We start from the raw sequence: 24342 nt of genomic DNA, 5'->3' as shown, positions 1-24342 counted from the left end.
CATTTTGCTTCACTTACTGTGTTTGGGGTCTCCTTTTCGCAGGCTGCAGGTTCATAGTTTCTGTAGTTTTTGGTGTCTGTCCCCAGTGGGTAAGTTTGGTTCAGTGGGTTGTGTAGGCTTCCTGGTGGAGGAGACTGGTGCCTGTGTTCTGGTGGATGAGGCTGGATCTTGTGTTTCTGGTGGGCAGGTCCACATCCGGTGGTGTGTTTTGGGGTGTCTGTGAACTTAGTATGATTTTAGGCAGCCTCTGTGCTAATGGATGGGGTTGTATTCCTGTCTTGCTAGTTGTTTGGCATAGGGTGTCCAGCGCTGTAGCTTGCTGGTTGTTGAGTGGAGCTGTGTCTTAGCGTTGAGATGGAGATCTCTGGGAGAGCTCTCACCCATTGATATTACGTGGAGCTGGGAGGTCTCCGGTGGTCCAGTGTCCTGAATTCGGCTCTCCCACCTCAGAGGCTCAGGCCTGACACCCGGCCAGAGCACCGAGACCCTGTCAGTCCCACGGCTGGCTAGTGTTGGGGGGTCTCCTGCAGAGGTGGGGGGTGGCTGTGGCTCACTGCGGGGACAAGGACACTGGCAGCAGAAGTTCTGGGAAGTACTCCTTGGCGTGAGCCCTCCCAGCGTCCGCCATTAGCCTCAAGAAAGAGCCTGGAGCCTCCACTGCTGGATCACCTCAGGCCAAACAACCCAAAATTTATATTTTTAAGGTTTATTACAAATTTATCTCAATGTTGTTATAACCTATAAAGCTCCAGTAACAGCTTCAATGCGCACAAAGAACTTGCCCAAAATAAAAAAGTTATCAAAAATTATTTATCAGCTTGCATTTGCCAGGAATGACTAATGCTGCTTTCAATTACGTCGATTGACGTACACATTTTGATGACCTAAACAAATGAATGTGCAGAAAAGTGAGCCAGCAAAACCTTATGATGAATGAAGATAGTGACTGAAGTATTACTATTGATTATATTATATAAAATTTTTACACCAAAACATTTTGGTAATTTATAACTTTGTGATAATAGTCACGTATCACTGTTATTTCTATTATATTTTGTAAGTAAAATATTTTTAATGGAAAAGCCTTACATTCATTTTATAGATTATTCTGAAAATGCCTGAAGCCCTGGAACATAATGTTTCTTTAAATACAAACAAACAAACAGAACTAACACGTGATGTTAATTTTGGGAGAAGGGGGCCAGCAGCCTGATGCCCTGCACACGCCTCGGCTCCCCCGTTTCTCAGCCTGTGCTTTCAGGTGCCCCCCTTCACGAAGGCTGCCCAAACCCCAAGACCTCCCGCGAGGCTGCGTCCCGCCCCCGAGCCGCACACCCCCATGCCCCTCTGAGCGTTTAGCACTTACCTTCTTCACACCACTGTTTACGTGAGCATCGTCTCTGTGAACTCCTGAAGTGCAGGCCTGCAGCCAGCTCTTTACCCCTTCTCAGAGCCGACACATGCCGACCTCTATTCACTTACTAAGGTAACCAACTGTCATGTGGGTTTTTCATAGGTAATTAATTCCTTCATTTCTAAATTCCCTTTTAAGTTTTTGGGTTGTAGGAAGAAGAGGTGGGAAGGTACTGATGTAACATCATCATAAGCCAAAAACGTGAGTTTTGCAACATAACTAAACTTTAGATCTGAAAACCAACTGAAATGAAGGCAGAGAATATCTCGATGCTGTCTCTATTCATAATCAGACTGTTGACTGTTTAAGAATTTGTTTCACCAAAAATTAACCATCCTTGAGTTCATATATTTTCAAAGACCACACTGGTGTGAGTCACCGTAAGCCATTCCAGCCTTCTAACTTACAAAGGCTACACCTGGAAGGGACCCAGTGCAAAGAGAGCACACACTCACTTTCAATCAATGTCAAATCTACCCAGGTAGTCCCAGTGTCTTTCCCGGAACCTCTCACCTGTGAACTTCCAGGCTGAGCTGAAGCCGAGTGGAAAGCTCCGGCCCGTTTGTGCCGACAGCAAGTGAGTGCAGTGTCCGCCAGCATCGCTGGGCCGCCCGCCCCAGTGCCCTGCACAGCCAGGGGAACCCAGCTCACCTCCTGGGAATGATGCCGTTTTCCAAGCTCGTGGTCTGGCTCCGAAGCCAGCGGCGCTGGTAACTGCTGGAGGAGGACGTAGAGGAGCTTGGAGACGGGAACGGTGTGATCAGAAGGCTGCTCAGGGAGGCTGCGGGAAGAAGATTGGGAAGTTGAGAGCTGGGCTCCAGGAGCCCACGTGCACCTACGTGAAAAATATCTATACAAGCCCTGGGACCTAACCGTACTGGTTCTACCGGCCACAGCCAGCAGGGGGAGCCCTCTCAGGCTGTGGTACAGCCAAGAAAACACCCTTTAAAACGAACAGGGGCCGCAGACACCCCAAGGGCATCGGTGACCAGGCACCAGCCCCACATTCCAAATGTAAACAAACATTACTCATCCAGTCAGAGGGCAGCCTGCAGATTTCGGATACCACGGAGAGCCCACGGAAGTACTGCTACTGCTGCCCGGGAGCCGGTGCCGCACACGGAGCCGGCTCGCGCGCGTGTCCCCCCTTGACTGCTTGGTCCCCCTGTGTCTCGAGGTGGAATCCAGGCAGAAGGGTACTTGCCCCGCGAAGCACCCTCTCCCGCCGCCACCTCCAGATACACGGCACCTCCGCCCCTCACGACTCCCTCGGCTCTGCAGGAGGCACATCTGCTCCCAGACGTGCTTTCTGCTTGGCTGACTCGGCTGCCCTCAGCCGCTCTGCGGCCGCCGTCACAGCGCGTCCCCAGGTGCGGCCGACGCACAGCCCCACCGGTCCCCGTCAGGGCAGGCAAAGGGCTTCTTTCAAACCCCGGCTGCTTGGAGGAGCTCTGTGGGTTTGGAAGAACAGAGGGACGAAACAGATGTTTCCCCCTTTACCCCCCAGGGTCAAGGAATCAGGACACTGAAATGTTACTCAGTCGGGGGCAGAAGGGAGTGCAATGTGCCGGTCGGCGGGCCGATGTTCGCACGGGCGGATCGCGGCCCCGCGCCGACTGCAGGAAGTGCAGCGTACCATGCTCAGGGACACCCCTCGGAGCGCAGCTTCTCCACGTGAACGGTCGCACTCTTATTCACACTCTTACAGGCAGATGGAAAGAAGCTGGGTCCCTGACGTGAGTTCTGAAATCCGACTTGCCTGGCTGCGAGTCAAGGGTCTACAACGTGCCGGGCGCTGTTCAGCGCACAGGGATCCCGCACAGAGCTGAAGAGCCGTGAGACCAGGGAACCCCCGGCCACAAGGTGAGATGCTAACAACTCAGGCTTCCTTCTGTCCACCGCAGAGGTGCTGGGAGCATCCACAAGATGCTTTTCTTCTGATCCAGTCAACATGCCCAGGACATGTGTCCAGATTCCCTGTACCCAGGACAGCGCCTGAGACACAACGGACAATTAATAAATGCTGGCTGAGCGTACGGCGTTTCTGCGCTGAAGTGTTACCAGGTGAGGCTGGCTTGGTGTCAGCCTTGAGGCTGGACTTCAACCTCCAAAATCAAATCCTGGTTTCAAGTATCAGCGAGTAGGTAATTTTACTGAGAATCTTGAAGGGAGATAGAAGAGAGTTTTCCCTCAAAGTCACACAGTACTACTTAATAAAAAAAAAAAAATCCTAATTAGACATGTCTGCCTCACCCCCCAAGTTTTCAAAATCCCTTATAAGACCAGAAGATCCTCACCCCCTAGTCCCAAATCATCACGGTCCCATCTCTCTCCCGATCTTATGCTGGGTATAACAGCTCCTTCTTGGCAGGTGGAAGACAGAGGTGAGTTACAGCACTTGTATTATAAGTACTTTTTTTTTCCCCTGATCACAGAAGCAAGATGGCGATGACCCTGAGGACCACTTCCTTCTGGAAGTCGTATTGCTGCATGATTCAGTTTAGTAAACCAAGTAAGACCCATGCTCTTGTTCAAATCCCAGCTCCGTCACTCACCGGCTGGGACACTTGGGCAGTCCACTTAACCTGTCAGCTTTCTCATCCGTGAAATGGGGGGCAAAAAAGGACCACACCGCAGTACTTTTTGTGAGACTTGCAACCTGCTAGTGGGCTACGAAGTCTTTAGCGGATCAAAACTGGTATTTTAAAAAAGGAGCAGAAAAGAAAATAGAGTAGGTTGCAGCGTTAACATTAATTGGTGACACTTTTGTTTGTTATATATAAAGATGTTTGTTACTGGATCACGATGATGAAATGCATTAGCATGGGTTGCAGACAAAAGAACACTTTGAAAACCACCGACCTATTTCATATGGTTCCTGTGAGGATTAAACAAATCAATACGTGTAAAACTACGTGTAAAGCACTTACCCCAGCACCCCATACAGTAAATGCTAGCTACTCACTCTCTCTGATAATTCTTGGAAAAGGTGGACTAGGTAAGACATTTCAGAGTACTGAGAGGTCATTAATTCTGATTAATTATGAAAAGAACCAAGAACTTGTAACAGAGACATGAAAAAGGCAAAAAATTAAAATAATAAAAACCCAAGGAGGATGTTCCCTTTATCCCTACTATAAAATGCGGAATAATAATTTTTACGAAATATAATCTAAAGGACTGGCTTAGTGCTCTCCAGCATTTCCTCAAAAATATTTTAATATCATGTAGTAAGGTTTCTATGTAAAAGTACTGTGGTATATGTCGTCAATCAGATATTCTAGGAAACAATACAGCTACAACTCTCAAATGCAAGAAGAGGCCTAATCTTGGCTTGTACCCTATTGCCATTTTCACGAGAAAAGGGTGGATTCAATCACCACTTAGTGCGTGTGACAGGCCTGGGCCGTGGTCTTCAAGGCAGTGCAACGTGGAGTGGTGCTGGGGCCCTGGTGTACGTCCCCGTCGCCAGGGCTGCGTCAAGCGTGCCCAGCTGTTTCCCTACCTTTGCTAAGGGGACTGGTACCTCCAGGACACCGAAGCGCTTCTGCATGAGAGTTACGTGGGGTGGGTCCCAGCTTCGTGAGCCAGGTAGAGAAATTCTCCAGTTGGTGCCACAGTTGTAAAATGTGCGGCTTTCAGTTAAATTACACCTCAGCTCAGTTTCAGCTTTGAAAGTGCTATGTGTAACACTCCTTAATGTTTTTAGTATGACTTTTCTTTTTAGAATAATTTTACAATTAGAACAAATGTTAATGCATACAGACTGCAAGGACTTTTGGAGTTTTGTACATTAATAAGAAAATAATTTGAGCTTTCATCCCCACCCTCCTGACTGAGGGGGCTCTTCAGCGAGCATCTATTTATTCCCGCAGAAATTAGCAGTGAGAAAAAAGAATAAGTCTAAAGGCTTAAAAGTGCTGATTGCTGGCTCTTCTTGGCCCATGTCATTCAAGTTCAAGATAAATGTTTAACTCTCTCTGGAAATACGTTTGCTGTTTGGAGAGTTTACTAGAAACACCGTACTGATGATCTGACTACAGGATTTGGATTTGAACAAATAGTGCCCTGAAATTCTTAAATCAAACCCATTCCCTCAACACACATTTACTGAGCACCTACTAAGAGCCTGGTACCACCTAGGCCTGGGGCAGAAAGTTACAGCATAGAGACAGTCTCTGCCCTTAAGAAGCTCACACTTGCAGAATAAGTAAACAAGATGATTTCAGACGGTGATAAGTTCCTGTGATTTTTTTTAAGCAACTAGGGCAAAGGTTTACTCTCTCATCAACAGTCAGAGAACACCCTTGTGAAAACGGGACGTTTCAGCTAAGAGTAAAACGCCAGCAAGAGGCATCCATGGAAAGCGCATCCCAGATGTTCCCTAGGAAAATAACTAGATCGTCTCAATAAGTCTTTAAAACAATCCATGTGTACTCCTCCTGGTACACATGGGGGACATATCCCCCCGCCCCACTCAAATATCCACTGAACATCTCCTATATGCCAGGCGGGATTCACGCTGCTGGGGATGGAGCAGTCAGCGTGGCACGACAGGTGGGTCTCTGCCCTCGGGGAGCTTCTAGGGGAGGAGAAACAAACAAAAATCCCCAAGGAGCAAGCCTGACACTGGAAAAGGAAGTGCGAAAGTCAAGCACTCAGAAGCTGCTATAATTCCTTCAACGGGAAGAATTCTGAGGTTGGCTTGTTTGTGCATCTGGAAACACTGCCACCAAAATGAAAACAGGCTAATGTGACCAGGCCCCTATTCCTGCCCAAGCTCATCTCGCACACTCCCCTCACGACATCCAGCCTTCCTCTGTTCCTGGTGCACAACGGTCTTTCCGCGCCCCACACAAACCTGCAAAGCCTGCTCCCACCCCCGGGCTCTGCCCCAGCGGCCCGCAGGCCTGAGATGCTCTTTGCTCTGGCTTCACCAAGCCAGCTACCAGCGGCACTCAAGTCAGCTGAAATTTCAGCTTCCGGGAGAGGCCTTCCTTGAGCACCCTGGTGGTGATGAGCGCCTGCCTACATTTTATAGTCTTTCTCTGTGTCCCCTTTACTGAATACAATTCCATGTCTAGTTGATCACTGATCTATCCCCACATCTGACAAAAATGTCTGGCACATAAGACGCTTAAGAAATGTTGCCGTATGAAGAACAAGGAAATGATTATGTGAAGGACAGTGATGCCTGTCTTGATCGGCAAGCATGGCGGAAACAAAGCATTAGAATACAAATTTCTAGAGAGTTCAAAGCCTGAATTTATTAAAAAGTTTCCTATGGTCAAAGCTGTATGCAGAGCATGTGGATTTTCTCTCCCCCCCATCCCCCATTAAAAGAAAATCTTTCTTCTGTTTGGTGGTAATGGTGAAGGTGATGGTGGTGGTGATGATGATGGTGGTGGAGGCGGTTATGGTGATGGTGGTGATGATGGTGGTGATGGTGGTGGAGGTGGTCATCGTGATGGAGGTGATGCTGGTGGTGATGATGTTGGTGATGGTGGTGGTGATGATGTTGGTGATGGTGGCGATGGTGGTGGAGGTGATGGTGGTGATGGTGGTGGTGGTGGTGATGGTGGTGGTGATGAAGGTGGTGGTGGCGATGATGGCGGTGGTGGTGGAGGTGATGGTGGTGGTGGTGATGGTGGTGGTGATGAGGGTGATGGTGGTGGTGATGAGGGTGATGGTGGTGGAGGTGATGGCGGTGGAGGTGGAGGTGATGGTGGTGGAAGTGATGGTGGTGGTAATGATGGTGATGGTGGTGGTGACGGTGGTGGTGGTGGAGGTGATGGTGACGGTGAAGGTGGGGATGGTGGTGATGGTGATGGTGGTGGTGATGGTGATGATGAAGGTGATGGTGGTGGTGATGGTGGTGGTGGTGAAGGTGATGGTGGTGGTGATGATGTTGGTGAAGGTGGTGGTGGTGATGATGGTGGTGATGGTGGTGATGAAGGTGATGGTGGTGGCGATGGTGGTGGTGGTGGAGGTGGTGGTGGTGGTGGTGGCGATTATGGCGGTGGTGGTGGAGGTGATGGTGGTGGTGATGATGGTGATGGTGGTGGTGATGATGGTGGTGGTGGTGATGGTGGTGATGAAGGTGATGGTGGTGGCGATGATGGCGGTGGTGGTGGAGGTGGTGATGAAGGTGATGGTGGTGGTGATGGTGGTGGTGGTGAAGGTGATGGTGGTGGTGATGATGGTGGTGATGGTGGTGGTGCAGGTGGTCATGGTGGTGGTGAAGGTGATGGTGCCCCTCTCCAGAACCAGGGGGACGGAGACCCCCATGCTGGCCCACCCCGAGCACCACATCCCAGGGCCCTCTCTGTCCTGTCTCTCACAGGCGGCCTCACTCTGTGGGTCATGAATCTCCCTTTGCCCCCACTCCCTGTGTGTGTGCATGTGTGTGCATGTGTGTGCGCATGTGTGCGTGTGTGCCATCTGTCTTCACACCCAAACGGCAGAGTGGCCAAAACTCAGGTCCTGTCTGAACACCATGACGACGCGTGCTCTTGTCCTGAAGGCTGACCGTAAAGCACTTAATAAACGTGTCTGAACATACGAGCTAGACGTTCTCCTCACACTGATGGTTTTACTACTTTCCAGGGCACAGAGAATGAAGACATTACCTTCCTGCCCGTGATCTGAGTGTGCTGCTGGGGAAGGCAGTCAGCAGCTGGATGGAGGTGACGGCTGACCAGGCTGGGAGGCGGGTCCCGGCCCCAGCTGCCTGGACCTTCCTCTCCCCCTCGCCACGACCGCCAGATTGCAGCTTCTGCCCCGCCCGTGTCCTCTTTCTGAACTACAGCTGACTGCTCATGGCTGGGGCACTTGCGGGCACTTGTGACTGAGACACTGGCTCAACACCCGTCTCCCCGGGCGCCTCCTCCCCCCGTATGGGGCATGCCCGCATGCCCCACTCGTCGTCCTGTTAGAAACTGGAGAGTCGCCCTTTGTCCCCCCGCCATGCCCTGTGTCCCATTAGTCCCCGAGCTCCTCCAGGACCACCTTCCAGCACGGCTGAAACCCATCCCTCCTCTCTCCCGAGACCTTACCTGAACATTCCTAAGAGCAGCCACTCAAATAACCTCTTGAGAATGAATTTATCTTTCTGATTCATATATGCACAGGGGACACATTCACAGTGTCCAGAAAAGAATGAGAATGCACTCCCCCCATCCCTGTCCCAGGGGGACCCCTTCCAGACACATTCGATGAACACGCTTTTCTATCTTTATATGTGGAGAGAGATCTTGTATATGCCCTTTTTGTCTTGAAACATAAATGACCGTTTACTGCAACTCACTGCTGATCAACTTTTCTTTTTCACTTAGAAATATATCTAAGAGAACTGTTCTATTTCGAGGCCTGCTAGGCTGCTGTGCCCTTCCAACCACCGCGTGGGGCTGCTCTGTGGGACGAACGTGACTTAAGCAGGATGAACATCTAGGTCACCTCCAATGTTCTGCTAGTGACAACAGCTCATCGTGTGAGTTTCCTACTCCTACTTTTCACCCTCCACACAGACACTAGAAAAATGGTTCTCAAACTTGCTATAAGTAAAGTCTATGAAGATGAACATCAGATTTTATAGATGTCTCCCTCACTTGGCTTCCTTAATACAAAAAAATCAGGAAATAAGGCAAAGACCGTTGAGTAAACTGCTAATACTCTAATGTAAAAAACACTGTGAGCTTGGTATTGAGTTTGTTCCTTTACTGAGGAAGTGTCTTTAAAAAAAATAGGTGGATATAGTCTAACCCATTAAAGCAGTAAATGGGATACCCTTGTTATTGCTCTATTCCTTACTCTGCGTGTGTGACAAGCTATGTAAAGAGGCACTGGGGCACTTATCGTGAAGGGTAAATGCATGAAGGCACAGCTCAGAATTAAGATTTGATTTCCTCTCTTATTACAGTAAAGCTACTGAATAACCCAGAAGAAAAGCTGGCTATTCTTCTCAGGTACTATTCCAAAGAGGGAAAGAGGGGAAAAAACCCAATGAACTGTTTTTAAAAATTTTATGCTAAATCAGATAATCCTTTTACACTAGCTTTACAAACACATGCGTGTGCACGCGCACACACACACACACACACACACACACACACAGAGCGGTGAGTTCGGGGGAGAAAAAGTTAATGGGAAAAAAACCTGTCTTCTGCCCACCTCCCTCAGTCCTGTACCCCCCGCCCAGCTGATCTACTTCAGCAGCGAATATACGGGTGCAGTGTTTTCTGGAGCCGTCGGCGAGGCACCAAATAGACCTCAAATATGGAGCCAATCAGGTTCCCCCTTCAGCTGCCCCGAACAAGACTAAGTCCAAGGGCTCGCAGGGCGCCGGTGCCTTTTGTGATGAGGCTCGGCCCCCGCCCCCCAGTCCCTGACGCTGCGGGCACGTTTCACCCGGGCAGCCCCAGGACCTACAGCCCTGCGCAGACGAGCTTCCGAAATGGCGCTTTTGCTCGACGCTGATGCAGTTCTTTCCTCCCTCCCAGCTGTCGTCCCTCGAACACCCCCGTCCCAGGCGCCACCCCCAGGCCCCCGGCTCCCACAGGGCGGGTGAGGCAGCACTCTTCGCCCGCTGTTTTAACTCTGGGTTTACGTGGAGCTTCCTGAGGGCGGGTGCTAAGGGTCACTCATCTTCTACATCGCCCCAGTTCCGGCAGAGCCTGCCAGCCTAGGGGGTACAAGATTGTTATTCAATAAATGTAATAAATGTGGCTTCACGGCCTGACTCAGGGCCACCCTGCCAACCCCTTCCCTTCACCTCGACTGTAGCAAACTGGCCCAACTGTGGAAGCCACCACAGTAACTGAGCTCTCCTACAACAGAGGGCCCTCGGGAGTGCAAACCCAGACAGCGCTTTGCAGCCCCGGGGCACACGGTGCACGAGGGGCACGCGGACAGCACCCACAACATTCCTCCCTGACGCGGGTGGAAGGCAGGTGCGGGGAAGGGGCTGGTGGAGGGCGACAGAGACCCTCGGTGTCTTGTCTTTCTGCCGGGGAACCGTACTGTGTGCTCTCAGACTCTTCATCCGGATCGAGCTCCTCTCTGTAGAGGATGATTTAAAAAGCAAAAACCAAACACAGAAGCTTTTCTAAAGTTACTTCTTTACTGAACTACTGGGGAAGAAAAAGACCCTGAGGTCACTCTTCAGATGTGACTTGTGTGTTCAGAGCTTTGGGGCAGCCGCCATGCAGCCCGTTCATCATGAAGATGAACTGGTGTCAGCTGTGACTTCAGAGCTTCTGCTGGCCTGGTACTGACAGCTGCAAACATTCCCCATCTCCAAAGGCGCCAGCCTAGGTAACCTTGGCAACAAGTGACGTCTGCGGGACAAAAGGTCAGAGGAACTGCACACAAGCACTGCTCTCTCGTTTAAAAAAGGCGTTTCCCACAGGAGCACTGGGGTAAGCACCCTGACGCTGCCGTGTGCCCTGCAATGAATCCATTACCTAAATGCGCGGCAGGCCGGGAGCCGGGTGTCTCGCCATGGGGGGCGGTTTGCAGAGAAGCCGGGCGGGGAGGGTGGGACGGCCCATGGGCTCACAGATGGCGGGCAACACGGAGAAATCCGCAGCACTCGCGCGTCGCTGAATGTAGGTGCGGGCGTCGCCGACAGCAGTACGCACAGAGACACAGACGCACAGTCGGCACAAACCCACACTCCTGCTTGCTGGCATCAAGGTGCAACAAGCGTATCTGGGGTCCAGACCCTGGGACCTAGTTCCGTCTCCAGTGAAAGGACAGGGCAACACGGAGACACAACTGATTCTAGGGATGGGGCAGGACATACACGAGGCACGTCTGGAGCATCCTGTAGTGCCAGAAAGCGAGGAAGCGCTCCACACACACACACACACACACACACACACACACACACACACACAGAGTGGAGACGTTAAAGAAACACTGGAGCCCACGGAAAGCGCCCCACGGCTTCCACGGCCAAAGCTGGAACCACGTGAGCGACAAAATAGAGCAGTTCTGGGGTGACCTGAAGGGTAAAGTAAGCACTCGGAGTCCATGCTGATATGAACGACTGACTGGCTGGACGGATGAGGAAGGAGGACAGGCTGCCGCGCAGAAGAGCTCCAAGCAGCTGACGCAGGGCCCTGCCCGCAGCAGACGGGGAGAGGCCACACAGACACCGTGCCAGCCAGGTGACCAAGGCCACCATCAGCGGTCATAACTTACGCTGACAGCACATACCCTTGGTCGGGGGCAACGAAAGTGTCACCGAACCTCCGTGACCTCTCTTCCAGAACGCGGTCCACTCACGTGCGGAGCATCAAACAAATTCCCACAGCTGGCTGCTACTCCCGGAGACTGTCACGGTCGTCACAAAACACAGTGAGTCTGAGGAACTGCCTGAGCCCAGCAGAGTCAAACAGACGTGACAACTGACCGCCCCGTCTCACGGGCTAAGGTGTTAACGACGGGGGGCTGTACCGCAGCTCCCCACGACCGTCTCGCTTGCTCTGCAAATCTACCACTGTTCTGAAAAACAAATCTGTTGAAGATATTTGCCCCGTCTCTCAACTCTGCAGACAGGAAGTTACAAATTACAGAAAACAGGAATAAACCGTGGCTGTAATTTCTCTCCATCTTCCACTGCGAATTCAGTTCAAACAGTCATTGTCGCTGCTCTGCTCCAGGACGAGGACCCTGGTCCACACAGTGCGGGCGATCTGAGGAACCAGCCACAGCGGGCGCACGAGCGGCCTTTGGTGGAGGGTGACCCTCCCAGGGCTGACCCGGGGGTTTCAGAGCTGCTCCCGGGACAGAAGGGGAGCAGAAGGCCCCCAGGGGCCCCGTGCAGCCAGCCCCCCATCTGCGTGGACTCCCAACAGGAGGGCGGGAGCCTCAAAGGAGACACGGCGGGTTCAGGGGCCGAGCTGCCAACAAAGCCAAAGTTCACATTTGCGTCACGTTCACCTCTGCCCCCTCCTCCCGAGAAAGCGTTCAGATCCGTTCAGATCCGGCTGCTACTGACCTTTCACTTCAATGCCAACGCGGCCCTCAACTGTCCCGCTTCTCAAAGGGCAAGGGACACTCGTCTTAGGAGCAATTTAGAGTGGAACCTGGGACCCTCTGCTGCAGGGCTTGCACCTGGACACACCTCTCCTCCACCCACAGATGCAAAGAAACTATAAGGGACTAAAAGTAACTGGGGGCACGCGCAGTTGGGGCACATTATGGACAAAAGATACAAAGAGACCAAAAAACCCAACTGCCACTTCTGAAGAGGCTGGAGCAAAAACAGGGGTTCAGGAGCAAAAGCAGGGCACTGCACACGCCGTCTGCACTCAGCACCACCTAAGGGGCGGGCAGAACACCTAAGCCGCCCCTCTGGCCTGACCCCTGGACACACCCCGGCCCTCACGCCTTATAAGGAACTAGCTCATCCCCGCTCAGGAAGCGAGCCAGCAAGGGAACCTGTCCTTTGTTCTCCTTCCCTCATGCTGCAGCAGGGGCCCCAATAAAGCCTTGCCTCAATTTCTTGTCTGGCCTCTAGTCAATTTCTATTGCTCAAGGAGGCCCAGAACCCTGGTCAGTCACAACTTGACATGAGGAGAGAAGGGGTACAGGAGACAAAATCTAGAGCATCACGACTCCAGGACAGAAGCAGGTCAGCGGACAGCCCCCATGGTCACAGCCAGAGGGATTCCCATGCACACTGTCCTTCCCCTGGCTGGATGCTCAGGACCCAGAAGGTCCCAGGGCCACTGGCTCAAGGAGGCTCCCCCTCTTTTTAGCGGGACGCTGCTTGACGTACGTTCGTCTCGCGGGAGCCATCCCTGTGCACGTCACACCCAGATCTCAGAGGAAGGGCTCGCTCCACGGGCGCTGCCGGCAAGAGGAAAGCACGTACCTGAGCGGGCGATGCCGCTGTCCCTGTCTTCGCTCTGCCCTCTGCTCGGCATGTCGACCGGAGTGCTGTGCACTGCAGGAAGCAAGGAGACCTGGTCACGGGGCTCGCAGAGGCGGGCTGCTCAGACCGCCTGCACTCGCTTTACGCCTGCTGGCGGTGACCGCACGAGGACACACGGGGAGGGACGGGAAAGCAGAATGCAGTTCAGAAAAGACGGGGGAAGGAGGGGGCAGAGGCCAGCGACCACCTGCCCGTGCCTGTCCCCCGGCAGCGCTACAGAGGCTCTTCTGAGGGCCTCTCGCCCCTAAAAGAAGCCGAGTCATCAGCTGTGAGGACACTTCATACGACGAGCAGACATCCTCGAGCAGACGCTTTCAGCCATTTTCCTCATTAGTAGTAGTTAAATAGCATTTAAGTATTTCAGTAGTTTCAATGTACTGAAATACTGCAAAATATTAATAAGTACTTTCAAAATGCTTTATAATCAGTTTCAGCAGTAACTACAGGCAACCTCGAGAAGAGAAAGGCTTGAAAACCATTTCAGGAATTTAAAAAACCCTTCTGTGTTTTATAAACTCTCTCTTGGCAGACAGAAACACTTATATTCATTTTCAAATATCTCTTCCTCTGCCTCCTTTCCATATACACCCGTACACAACACTACTGCAGAGGTGCTAGGAAAACACTCTAAAGGACTGTAGACTTCTAGGAATGCTTTACGTTGGTCTCAGCTGTGTACCGTTGAGCTAAACGGTAGCTCCCACGTTGCTACCGTAAGCGTTCTGGTGCACGAGAAGCCCGCCGCTCTGCCTGATTATTACACTTGCCAGCTACTTTGTGAAGTGTGTTTATTTTCACAATTTTAAGGAGAGTATATAAACATGCTATCCTCACCTGGAAGTAGGCAGGAGGCTGTCAGTCAGTTAAATAGGGTGCCTAGCATAGTTCGGCTACGGTGAAAAGCAGAATGCAGAACACCGTCTGCGGTAAACACACCCCTAACGTTAGCAATGAAGGCTCCCACGCTAGTTAATCACACCAGCCTGCGGCAGACATTCGGCAGCCTGGGCTAGACGGCCAGGCCAGTCTCAGGATGTACCTACCCAGAGATGGAGGTGGCTACACCTGTAAAGAAGCTGGAAAGTACATTTGAACTACTTAAATGCTACGGACAGAGAGAGGGAGAGGGGGAGGGAGAGGCCGGTCTTCCATGCTCTTGTTAGAGTGACTTTTGAAGACACAGTGCAGGTAAGGGTGCAGGTGAAAAATGGATCAAAGATGCCACGGCAAAGAGAAACAGTTCACGGCAGCGTAAGAGGCCGAGGAAAATCGGAAGATGTTATCCTCTTAGAAACACGAAGGGCTCATTTCAGATCCAAACCGGCTTACGCCGCGGGGGTATTAGCAGAGACGTTTCCAACAGGGGTTCTGGGGTGGAGGTTTCAGAACGCCAGGCGCTCGGCAGCATGTGGAACTAAACATCTCACGAGCCCCTTGGATTTCTAGAGAGGCGCCCAACAGATTTGTTTCTAAGAACCTGCCCAGGAGTTACTAACGTGTGCAGGTCGCACCATACTCAGCATTCCACACAAACCTGCAAAGAAAGAGGCACTGCGGCTGAGCCGGAGCGGTCCTCCTTCAGCCGCCCCCGGGGGCAGTTTGCTGCCGCATCCCTGCAGCACACCTGGGGCGGAGACACACACAGGGGCGGACAAAGTACACACACAGAAATAAACGCAGATTAAAGATAATGCCACAGCAAAACACCACCACAAACTCAAAGAAAGCAAAACGGACACCCATGGCAGCGGGACCCGGAAAGCAAGGCCCCGCTTACGTGGCGGAGTTTACCTAGGTTACTTCCAGTACGACAGGGGCCCAGGTTATTCTGATTTGTATTCAGTTTCCCCAGGTTAGGATCTTGGTTGATGTATTCGAAGCTGTCTTGCAAGCTAAGTCCAGAGAGGGAAGGAAGGGAGAGAGAGGAGAACAACATCAAGGGACGAACAAAGCTGTTTGCTAACAGACAACTTTTTCTTCATGAATTAATAATGTCTCACATCTACCGAAGAGACTTAAACTTTAGGGGAATTTGTTGCAGGAAAAGACAAGAGAGGCTCTGGGAGGGAGTTCAACCTATAGAACTAAATGACACATTCCAGACAATTTCACAGTATTATGTAACGAGGGACACCGAATTCTAAAATCTTCCTCTGGTGACTGATACCTAGGATACGGCTATTCATTTCAAGGGTAATTTTACAGAAACCCTCAAAATGAAATTCATTTTAACCCTTAGTTAACATCCATGAGCAATTCAGCAACCTTTTTCAGGAGGAGCATATAACAGAAATTATGATTCTTACAGGAGTCTGATTTCACAACTTCTTAAAAGTTAGAATTACTCATAAACACACGTGAGAGAAGCAGCTTTTAATAATTTATTGTATTTGTTAACAAATGAAATAAAGATGTCGAGGATAATATGGCAAAATGAAGCCAAAATACTTTTTACTTCAATCTGAGCTTGATATTTAATTAGAGGGAGTTAGTATAATAAATGTTCAGGTAATACCAAGGGTCAGAAAAATAATACCTCACAAAAAAATAAATATCAATTCCTATACTGGCTTAAGTCATGACAATCCAGCGTTAAATGCTCAAAAAAGTAAATTCATTATTCGGTTGAAAAGTAAGCAGACTTACTCAAAGGTACCCAAATTTGAAGAGGAACATACTTCTAATTTCTTAGGATTGTAAAAAATAACAGCCTTCATTTGACCCCTAAGAATACCCCTTTAATTTACAATAAACATTTCTTCCAAACTTACCCAAGTGTAATAAATGTTCTGTTGTTTTATTCAAAAAAGAAGTATGTGAAATATTTCTGCTTGAAAAATTCAAAATACATGAACAGTTGTGCCAGACTGAGAGTTAAGTATTCTTAGTGGGCACAGAAGTGCAAAATTAAGAGGGGGAAAAAGCGCGGGGGGGCTTCCCCGGTGGCGCAGTGGCTGAGAGTCCGCCTGCCGATGCAGGGGACGCGGGTTCGTGCCCCGGTCCGGGAGGATCCCACGTGCCGCGGAGCGGCTGCGCCCGTGAGCCATGGCCGCTGAGCCTGCGCGTCCGGAGCCTGTGCTCCGCAGCGGGAGAGGACGCAACAGTGAGAGGTCCGCGTACCGGAAAAACAAACAAACAAACAAACAAAAACTCGGGAGTGAAAATCAAAATATTGCCTGGCCTGAGTCCTCACCGACCACAGAGGTTACACGGATGGCTCAGACAGACGATCCCTCCTGCCATTCAGGTGCCTCTCAGCTTGGGAAACTCACCCTGTGCCTCATTCCTTCAGAAATAAATAAACGAGCAGACTGACAGGTGAGATTTTTTTGTTTAGTTTTGTTTTGCTTTGGTTTTGGTTTTGGCCGTGCCACGTGTGGGATCTTAGTTCCCCGACCAGGGATCACACCCGGGCCTCGGCAGTGGAAGCGCAGAGTCTCAACCACTGGACCGCCAGGGAATTCCCAAGATTTTTTTTTATAAGATGAAATAATATCCTTTTCCCCTTCACTTTTCATTTTCCAGGGAATGAGAACATGGTGACTGGCAGTAGGAACAGAGTGGGTTAACAGGTGAAGACCCCCAATATATGTATGTAGACCATCACTTGTCTTTAAGGCCACCTGCTAAGGCCCAAGGCCTCTTCATACTCACTATGTATTGGACAAAGGCCACCTTGAAAACCCCTTTGTTAATGTGGACTCATCCTGCTTCTAACCTCAAAAAGCCTTATGGCCCTCAAAGAATGACTCTACCCAGAAACAGCCACTTGGAAAACTGGGGGGGATGGGGAGGGGAGGGGGAAAATCCCGCACTTACTTATTTGTACTCCCACAGAAGCTGCCCATTCTGGCCGAGAAGACTTTACTAACCATCAGCTGTGGAGGAGAACTGGAGAAAAAACAAACGGACAGAAGAGGGAGAGATGCATGGGGTTTTCTTTGGTTTTTTTTTTAACTTTTTCTCAAGCTTTTATTCATTTCTATATCTTATTTTACAGAAAATGAGATGTGCATTTTTCAAATCACTGTATCAATGGGGTGTCTAGATTTTTTTCTAATTTTATCATTTTAAAATCCCAAGAATGTTAAAACCCTGAGAGAGAGCTATGGAGACATTGCCAGGGCCGTTTTCCTTGGGAGTAAATATTTCAGATGTACAAACTTCGCTTCGCAGAAATATTGCAAAGCAGAAGTTTGTTTTTTTCTCAGGGTATATTTTCCACCTGCCATGTGGCACAGATGAACAGACAGAAGGTTATAAGTGCAGGATTGGGAAAAGGCTTCCTTTCACACATCGTAGAGCTTGTGCTTCCAGCGAGTTAAATTCTATCCTGACATGCAGATAAGGAACGTGTTCTTTAATGTCGTCACATTCTGCTTTTTGCAGAAACTTTTATTCTAGACACCATTCCCTAGAAACAAAAATAAAACTCGGCATGCGTTCAATAATTTGAAAAAATATGTATCTCAGTACAAGGAAAAAATCACGACAAACTTTAATCTGAAAATGGAAAATTTGTGAAATTCTGACTTTTTAAACTTAAAATATTTGAATAACTCTGATTAAAAATATTGCTATTACTAGCTTAGCAGATACTCAAAATGCTTTGGTACGCATTTTTCAATTACGGTACTTAGCTAAAGCTTAGGATTTTGTCCTGCTAAGCTGATTCAAGGTCAGAGTGATGTAGAAAATGTCAGACTATTTGAACTGCTAAAGATATGCAAAAGGTATCAAGTGCTAGCAAATACGAGATGACAAAGTTTAGATTATTATTTTACTGCATAACAGTTTTGCGCATGTTTGAATGGAGTCATCATCCCCAAGCCACGTCTCACGAGCAGGGGACGGAACTCACCGTATGTAGTGAATCTTCAGGGTGGAGCCTTTGTAGCTCATGGCGACCGAGCCGAACATCATCTCCCCAAGCATGTTGACATCAGAGGCGGGGCGCGTGTACTACCAGACGTGCAAGAAACCAAAATCGTGTCGAGTACAACACGATAGAAAATAATGTGCAATTTTGTTGGTAATTAGAACCATTTCTCAAAGCAGCAACTGATCATTTTACAATCTTAATCTACAATGATGACTGCCTACTCTTTTCCCCAAATTATCACTAATGTTCACGATTTCTTCTTTATACACTATATCCTCGTACAGGATGCAAGCGCTTTACCAGAGTTCACTTTTAATCTGGTTATGAGAAACAATGACTTTCATTGTCCCCATTTACAAAGTCTAAATAGAAAGATTAAGTGACGGAAGAGGCAGAGTAACTCCTCCTGATACTAAGAACACATCCTGAAATGAAATATAGCTCAGGGTTATCCAACCAAAATCAACGTGTGGAACAAAAATGCCAGTCGGTGTGGGCAGGGTTTCGTGGGTCCAAAAGATAACCGACAGTCTGGTCACCCCAAAGTTTGACTGAAACATTTTAAAATTTTTTGACCCCCTAGCTTCTGACCAGTCTTCGGCGTCCCCTTTATCACCGCAGAGGGTGGACGGCACCTTCCCCCATCCCCCGCTATTCAAACGGCTTCTGTCACAGCCAATGGGCGCTTCCCAGTTTGCTCTATTAAACGTCTCACGGTATCTGACGCACATAATTGCTCTCCTTTTTATATTTTTTAAATTACTTTTTTTTTTTTTTTAGAAAGGCAGACTGCCACGTGCAGCGCCTCATTTGGATGTGTCTGGAGTCTTGGAAGCTCGACTACCCTACGTTCTCCCACAAATGGACCTTGAGAGCTTGTCTGCAGGTTCTAGCAGGGGAGCGCAGCTACTTGTATACCCCTGACCGAAGAACGGTCCTCCTCTATCGCGGAAGGTCGTCCTCTCCGACCGAGCGCGCAGCTTCGGGAGGGACGCACCTGGAACGGTGAGGGAGGAAGGGGACACCCGCCTAGCCAGCCCGATCGGCCGAATCAACCCTGGCGATCAATGGGGTGACAGATGTCGCAGCCAGATCGCCCTCACATCCTGCTCTCCCTTTTATTTTTTATTTATTTTTTTGCGGTACGCGGGCCTCTCACTGCCGTGGCCTCTCCCGTTGCGGAGCACAGGCTCCGGACGCGCAGGCTCAGCGGCCATGGCTCACGGGCCCAGCCGCTCCGCGGCACGTGGGATCTTCCCGGACCGGGGCACGAACCCGCGTCCCCTGCATCGGCAGGTGGACTCTCAACCACTGCACCACCAGGGAAGCCCTGCTCTCCTTTTTAAATCTCTACCTTCTCAAGTCATCCCTTGTACAAGGTCACTGTCTGCGTCCTCAACCGCTGCTGTGATTCCAGTTATTCCCGACGGGAACCCCCATACCTTCATCTCGGGGCCCGGACTCCCCTGGAGCTCAGGCGGCTGGAAGCCAAACGCCCTCACTCACATGACGTAACACTGTGCGTACTGTGAACATATGATGACACACAGGTGCATGCGTTTGGATACAGGATGCTCAGCTCCCACTGTAAGTGGTGGTGACGCACACTGAGGATGGATGTGAGTGTCAACCAAACCAGTGCGCACGACACCCGCACGGCCTGACTGAAACCGTACCTCCAACTCCTGTGACCCAGGCCACCAGCGAGACTCTCTGCTGCCTCGCTTTCTACCCAAGCAAAACCATGGCAATCAGCCTTTCAACTCCAAATCCACACGTATATATCCACACACATGGACACACATATACACACCTACTTACACCTGCTTGCAAAGGAGGAAAGAGGAGCAGACATCTATCCGCCTGATTTAACGAGCCTGCTACCAACCTCTTCTCGCTTCCTGCAGACAGAAACTAACAGGCTTTCACCTTCTTTATGAATAACTTCCACCCATCACCTCCATTTCTGAACCTGCTTTTTCTTGGGGTACAAGGTCCACGTGCCAACTGCAATTCTCAACTCGCTGAAAATTTCACTCTATGCTGTTGTAACCACATACTGCTTTGAGAGCCAGCAGCTCTGTGGAATAAGGGCAGACGCACAGCAGCGATCCTGACCGTGAAACGAACAACGTTCTATACACCTGTGTCTGCTGGTATACACCTCCCTGGCTTTGCTGTGTCAGCGACACGGCAGACAGAATTCCTCATAGCTCCGAAGATAAAAATAAACACTCATATATCCTCCATCAGGTAGTACCCTTCTGCTATTCAATATTTATGAAACCTCTTTCCTTGCGCCCAGCTGGCCAACACTTCTCAGTATACCAGCCCTTCACACTTGCCACTCCAGTTGGGTCTTGCCTTCCCAGCTGCTCCTATACAAGCCTTTCTTCCTTCCACGGCAAGTGCTACCTTCTCAGGATGACAATATTCATCCCCAGAATCCTCAGAGCTCTTAGAAAAACCTGGAAAACACATGCGCATTAATCTGGTTCTGACCACCAAGGAAGCAGAACAGGAGGGTTTACCTCCTTTGCAACATTTCTCTTCATTCGGTGTGTGTTTCACGGGATCACTGCTGCTCCGTTATAGTTTTTATCAAGAGATAAAGCCAAAGTGTGAGCACAGCACTGGCCTGAAACACCTAAGAGCCCGTTTTGGGGGGGTTTTGTTTATTTGTTTGTTCCATTTTTATTGGAGTAGAGTTGATGTACAGTGTTGTGTTAGTTTCTGCTGTACGGCCAAGTGAGTCAGTTACACGTTGTACACACATCCCCTCTTTTTAGATTCCCTTCCCATAGAGGCCATCACCGAGTCCTGAGCAGGGTTCTGGATACGTAGTCTCCTATCCCAGGGACGGGGCCCTCAAGCAGCCATCATCCCCGAGGAGAAATGGCAGTAAATGGCTCCAGCCTACGGGTATTCCGCACGCAGGGCGGTGTGCCTGGTGCTTTGGAAGCTGCTCCTTGGCGTGTGGTAAAGAGCCCCCGGGAGAGCCGTGGGGAGAGCGGCTGCCGCTGCCCCCGCCTTGACAGCACTTGGCTGGCGTTCTCGTGGGGACGTCCTCCGTTCTCCGGGTGAACAGGGAGAGGAAGGTAAACACACCGCCCCCGCTGAGCGTACCGGGCTCCCCAGCACACGCTCACTGGGGGCCCCTTTCTCACATCGCTCTGTTCTGTTGAGCCTCAGCTGCATAGAAAAACCGGGACGTTGTTGTTTTCTTTTTAACGAGGACAAAAGAGTGGTTCCTGTGAGTCTGTAACATTTGGAAGAGGAAGATGCTGAGGAGGGTGATAGAGGTGGTGGGTTATGTATTAAGACTATTCTCTTTATTTTATTATTATTATTATTCTTATTTTGGCAGCACGGCTTGCAGGATCTTAGTTCCCTGACCGGAGATTAAACCCAGGCACCCTGAACTGGAAGCGTAGAGTCCTAACCACTGGACCACCAGGGAAGTCCCCAAGAACACTTGACGTTTCAATTCATATTCTAAAATCATCGATGAGCTCTGACCTCTATTCTGGTTGTTAGAGGGTTTTTTAGTACTAGGTAGAGTCATAATCTATAAAATTGATGAGGATACAGACATTGCTTCAAAGTTAAATTTTCCCCAAGCAAACGGAATTGAGAAGGCAGAAGTATTTATTCATTTGGAAAGACCAGCATGTGCTTTAATGACACACCTCCCCCCGCACGGCTTTAGAGAAAGTCATGAGGTCAAGCTTGTGAAAGATGAGGACAAAATGCTGGAACGGGGGCTGCTGTGATTACACAGCATGTGAGGCAACACGGCCTTCAAAGGTCACGGCTTGTAGAGGATTAGCTACTACACGTTCCCTACATGGAGTTCATGGCAGATTTTTATGACAGTGACACAGAGGCATAAGGATACACCTTCACTAACGTTTCCCTTCCTCCTAGGCCAAGATACACTACTCCCTACAGAAGCAGCCTGTACCCTCCGTGATACGTTGTTTCTATCCTGAGTCTTCTTTGCTTTTTTGTGCGTAGATTTGCTTGGAAAAACATGAGTGCAAGCGCAGCTTATCTAATCTCCAGTGTGACAGTCACACTGGTGGTCGAATGCAAATGCCTGCAGGCACGTGCTTGCTGCTGACTCCTGACACTTCCTGCTGCCCATGGGTGGGGGGCTGACGGTGGGGGAGAACAGGAAGCCTGCCCCAGCGGCCGCGGGCGGGATGGCAATCCACGGCCCTGCAGAGCCCGGAGTGACACGCCGTCCACACCCGCCCCACACTGCTGGGCCCGCGGGCCGTGCCGTCCACAACTGGCGACAGCTCCCGGTACAGTGAGCAGAGCCCCCGCTGGACTCCCTCTGCAGCCTTGGGCAGTTTCCAAGCCTCCCCGGGCCCAGCTGCCTCTGTGAGGAAATGAGTGCGTCCACCCCAGGAAGCTTCTGTTCCAGACTCCGGGGTCATCATTGCTCCTACAGACAGGATTCCAGTTATTTTTGCAAACCGGTGAGAATTTTTTCCCTCCACCTGCTACCACCATCAGGAACCCTAGTGACGGAGCGTGGGTGTGCAACTACACCATCTGTGCAAGGCCTTGGGGAGACAGGAAGTGATGTGGGAAAACAGGGGGAAGCCGTGTGCGGTCCACCAAACAAAGGGCCGAGTGCTGGCTCACCTGAACTAATACCAATCTACCATGGCAGCCTTCGCTGAATCACCGAGAGACTTCTCATCCCCCCTGCTCCAGCCACCCACCTAACAAGCCCAGCAATGGCTGTAATGATTAGCTACCTGGCCAGCTTCCACGTGAAAGCACCACGGGATCCGCTCAGCTAAACCACCTTTAACCAGACACTTCCTTCCCGCAGAAACAACCGTATCAGAAGCAGGACGAGACCTCAGCCCTGACGAGACCGAGACCCTGACATAAACTATTCAGCTACTTAGCTGCACATTCTCTAAACTGCCAGGATTCGGTCAGTACAGGTATCAGGTTACTGAACATGAAAAGAAGGAACACAAAGGGATTTATTTAAGTTGTAGACATCTGAATAACTGCTGAAAGGCGACAAGTCAGAAGTACACTGGATGGCCACCCTGAAGACTCACAGGGAGGACTAGACCCTGCTCCTGCCTGGACACATCACTCTACCTTTCCCATTCTGGCTCCAAGGGATCAAGAGCTGCTCTGTCCCCACTTTACCCACCCTCAGACCTCCACGCCCCATACCACCACCACCAGCACTACGACCACCACCATCACCTCTGTCACCGCCACCATCACCTCCATCACCATCACCTCCATCACTTCCATCACCATCGCCTCCACCATCACCTCCATCACTATCATCACCTCCATCACCACCAACACCTCCATCACCATCACCATCACTTCCATCACCATCATCTCCATCACCACCCTCACCTCTACCATCACCACCACTACTACCCCCACACCGCCCTCCGCTATAAAAAGGAAATAAAACTTCCTTGGTCAAACAAGCTTGGGTTGCAGGCCCTTCTGCAGACGACAGTGCATGTTAGCACCCTGCAGCCCCGTGGCCAGGAAAGCGCTCCAGTTCTGTCTAACCCCGTGCTATGTATCACCTCTTACTATCTATGGGTGATGCCAGACCTTCCCTTCAGGCGAGTGCTTCATGAATTTTAGCATTCTCAGTCTTCCCATTAACGGCACACACTTGGCATCAAAATCCTACTGGATTGCCACTTACCAGCAAAGTCACTTCTGGTAATGTCTAAAGTACGATGCTTAACATCTGCACGATGACTCGCTAACAGTCTCACCTGTGTATATTAATAAGAACGCAAATGGGGTGGGCGGAGGGACCTCTGCCCGTGTTTCCTCTGAACCACTGACGGCGCTGTGCAATTCAGCCCAAAGAGCAGGCAATGGACGAACAAACAAAAAGGACGAAAGCGAATCCATAGTTCCTACCTGAGCTGCCGCCTCCTCGATCTTGTGAACAGCTTTAGAGTCAAACAAGACTTGTCTGCCTCTCCTCTCACAGTCCTGGTAAACTATCAGGCGAATCTCGTTCAGGTCCAACTCCGAACAGGACCAACTGTGGATTCACAAGAGAGAAAGAAGTCGTGTTAGCGGCGA

General features: G+C 50.2%; 2 protein-coding genes across 2 annotated transcripts in view; both read right to left on the bottom strand.

Annotated features, from left to right (window-relative positions):
- FNIP2 (folliculin interacting protein 2) overlaps nucleotides 1-24342 on the bottom strand; it is an 88114-nt gene that overhangs the window by 41733 nt on the left and 22039 nt on the right. The window contains 9 exon segments of the mRNA XM_060147532.1: nucleotides 2066-2195; nucleotides 13296-13367; nucleotides 14890-14979; nucleotides 15147-15247; nucleotides 17175-17246; nucleotides 18217-18317; nucleotides 21185-21311; nucleotides 24067-24068; nucleotides 24175-24301. Coding sequence (XP_060003515.1) covers nucleotides 2066-2195; nucleotides 13296-13367; nucleotides 14890-14979; nucleotides 15147-15247; nucleotides 17175-17246; nucleotides 18217-18317; nucleotides 21185-21311; nucleotides 24067-24068; nucleotides 24175-24301 — 822 coding nt within the window.
- LOC132519612 (uncharacterized) lies at nucleotides 6656-9898 on the bottom strand. The gene is made up of 2 exons (XM_060147518.1): nucleotides 7008-9898; nucleotides 6656-6935 (listed from the first exon to the last, which is right to left on the bottom strand). Exons 1-2 carry the CDS (start codon nucleotides 7853-7855, stop codon nucleotides 6668-6670), a joined length of 1116 nt encoding a protein of 371 aa, XP_060003501.1. The 5' UTR covers nucleotides 7856-9898; the 3' UTR covers nucleotides 6656-6667.

This window comes from Lagenorhynchus albirostris, chromosome 4 (assembly GCF_949774975.1).
Source record: "Lagenorhynchus albirostris chromosome 4, mLagAlb1.1, whole genome shotgun sequence".
Lineage (NCBI taxonomy): Eukaryota > Metazoa > Chordata > Mammalia > Artiodactyla > Delphinidae > Lagenorhynchus > Lagenorhynchus albirostris.
Note: the sequence above shows the minus strand (reverse complement) of the source record. Positions and strands in the feature narration are given on the sequence as shown.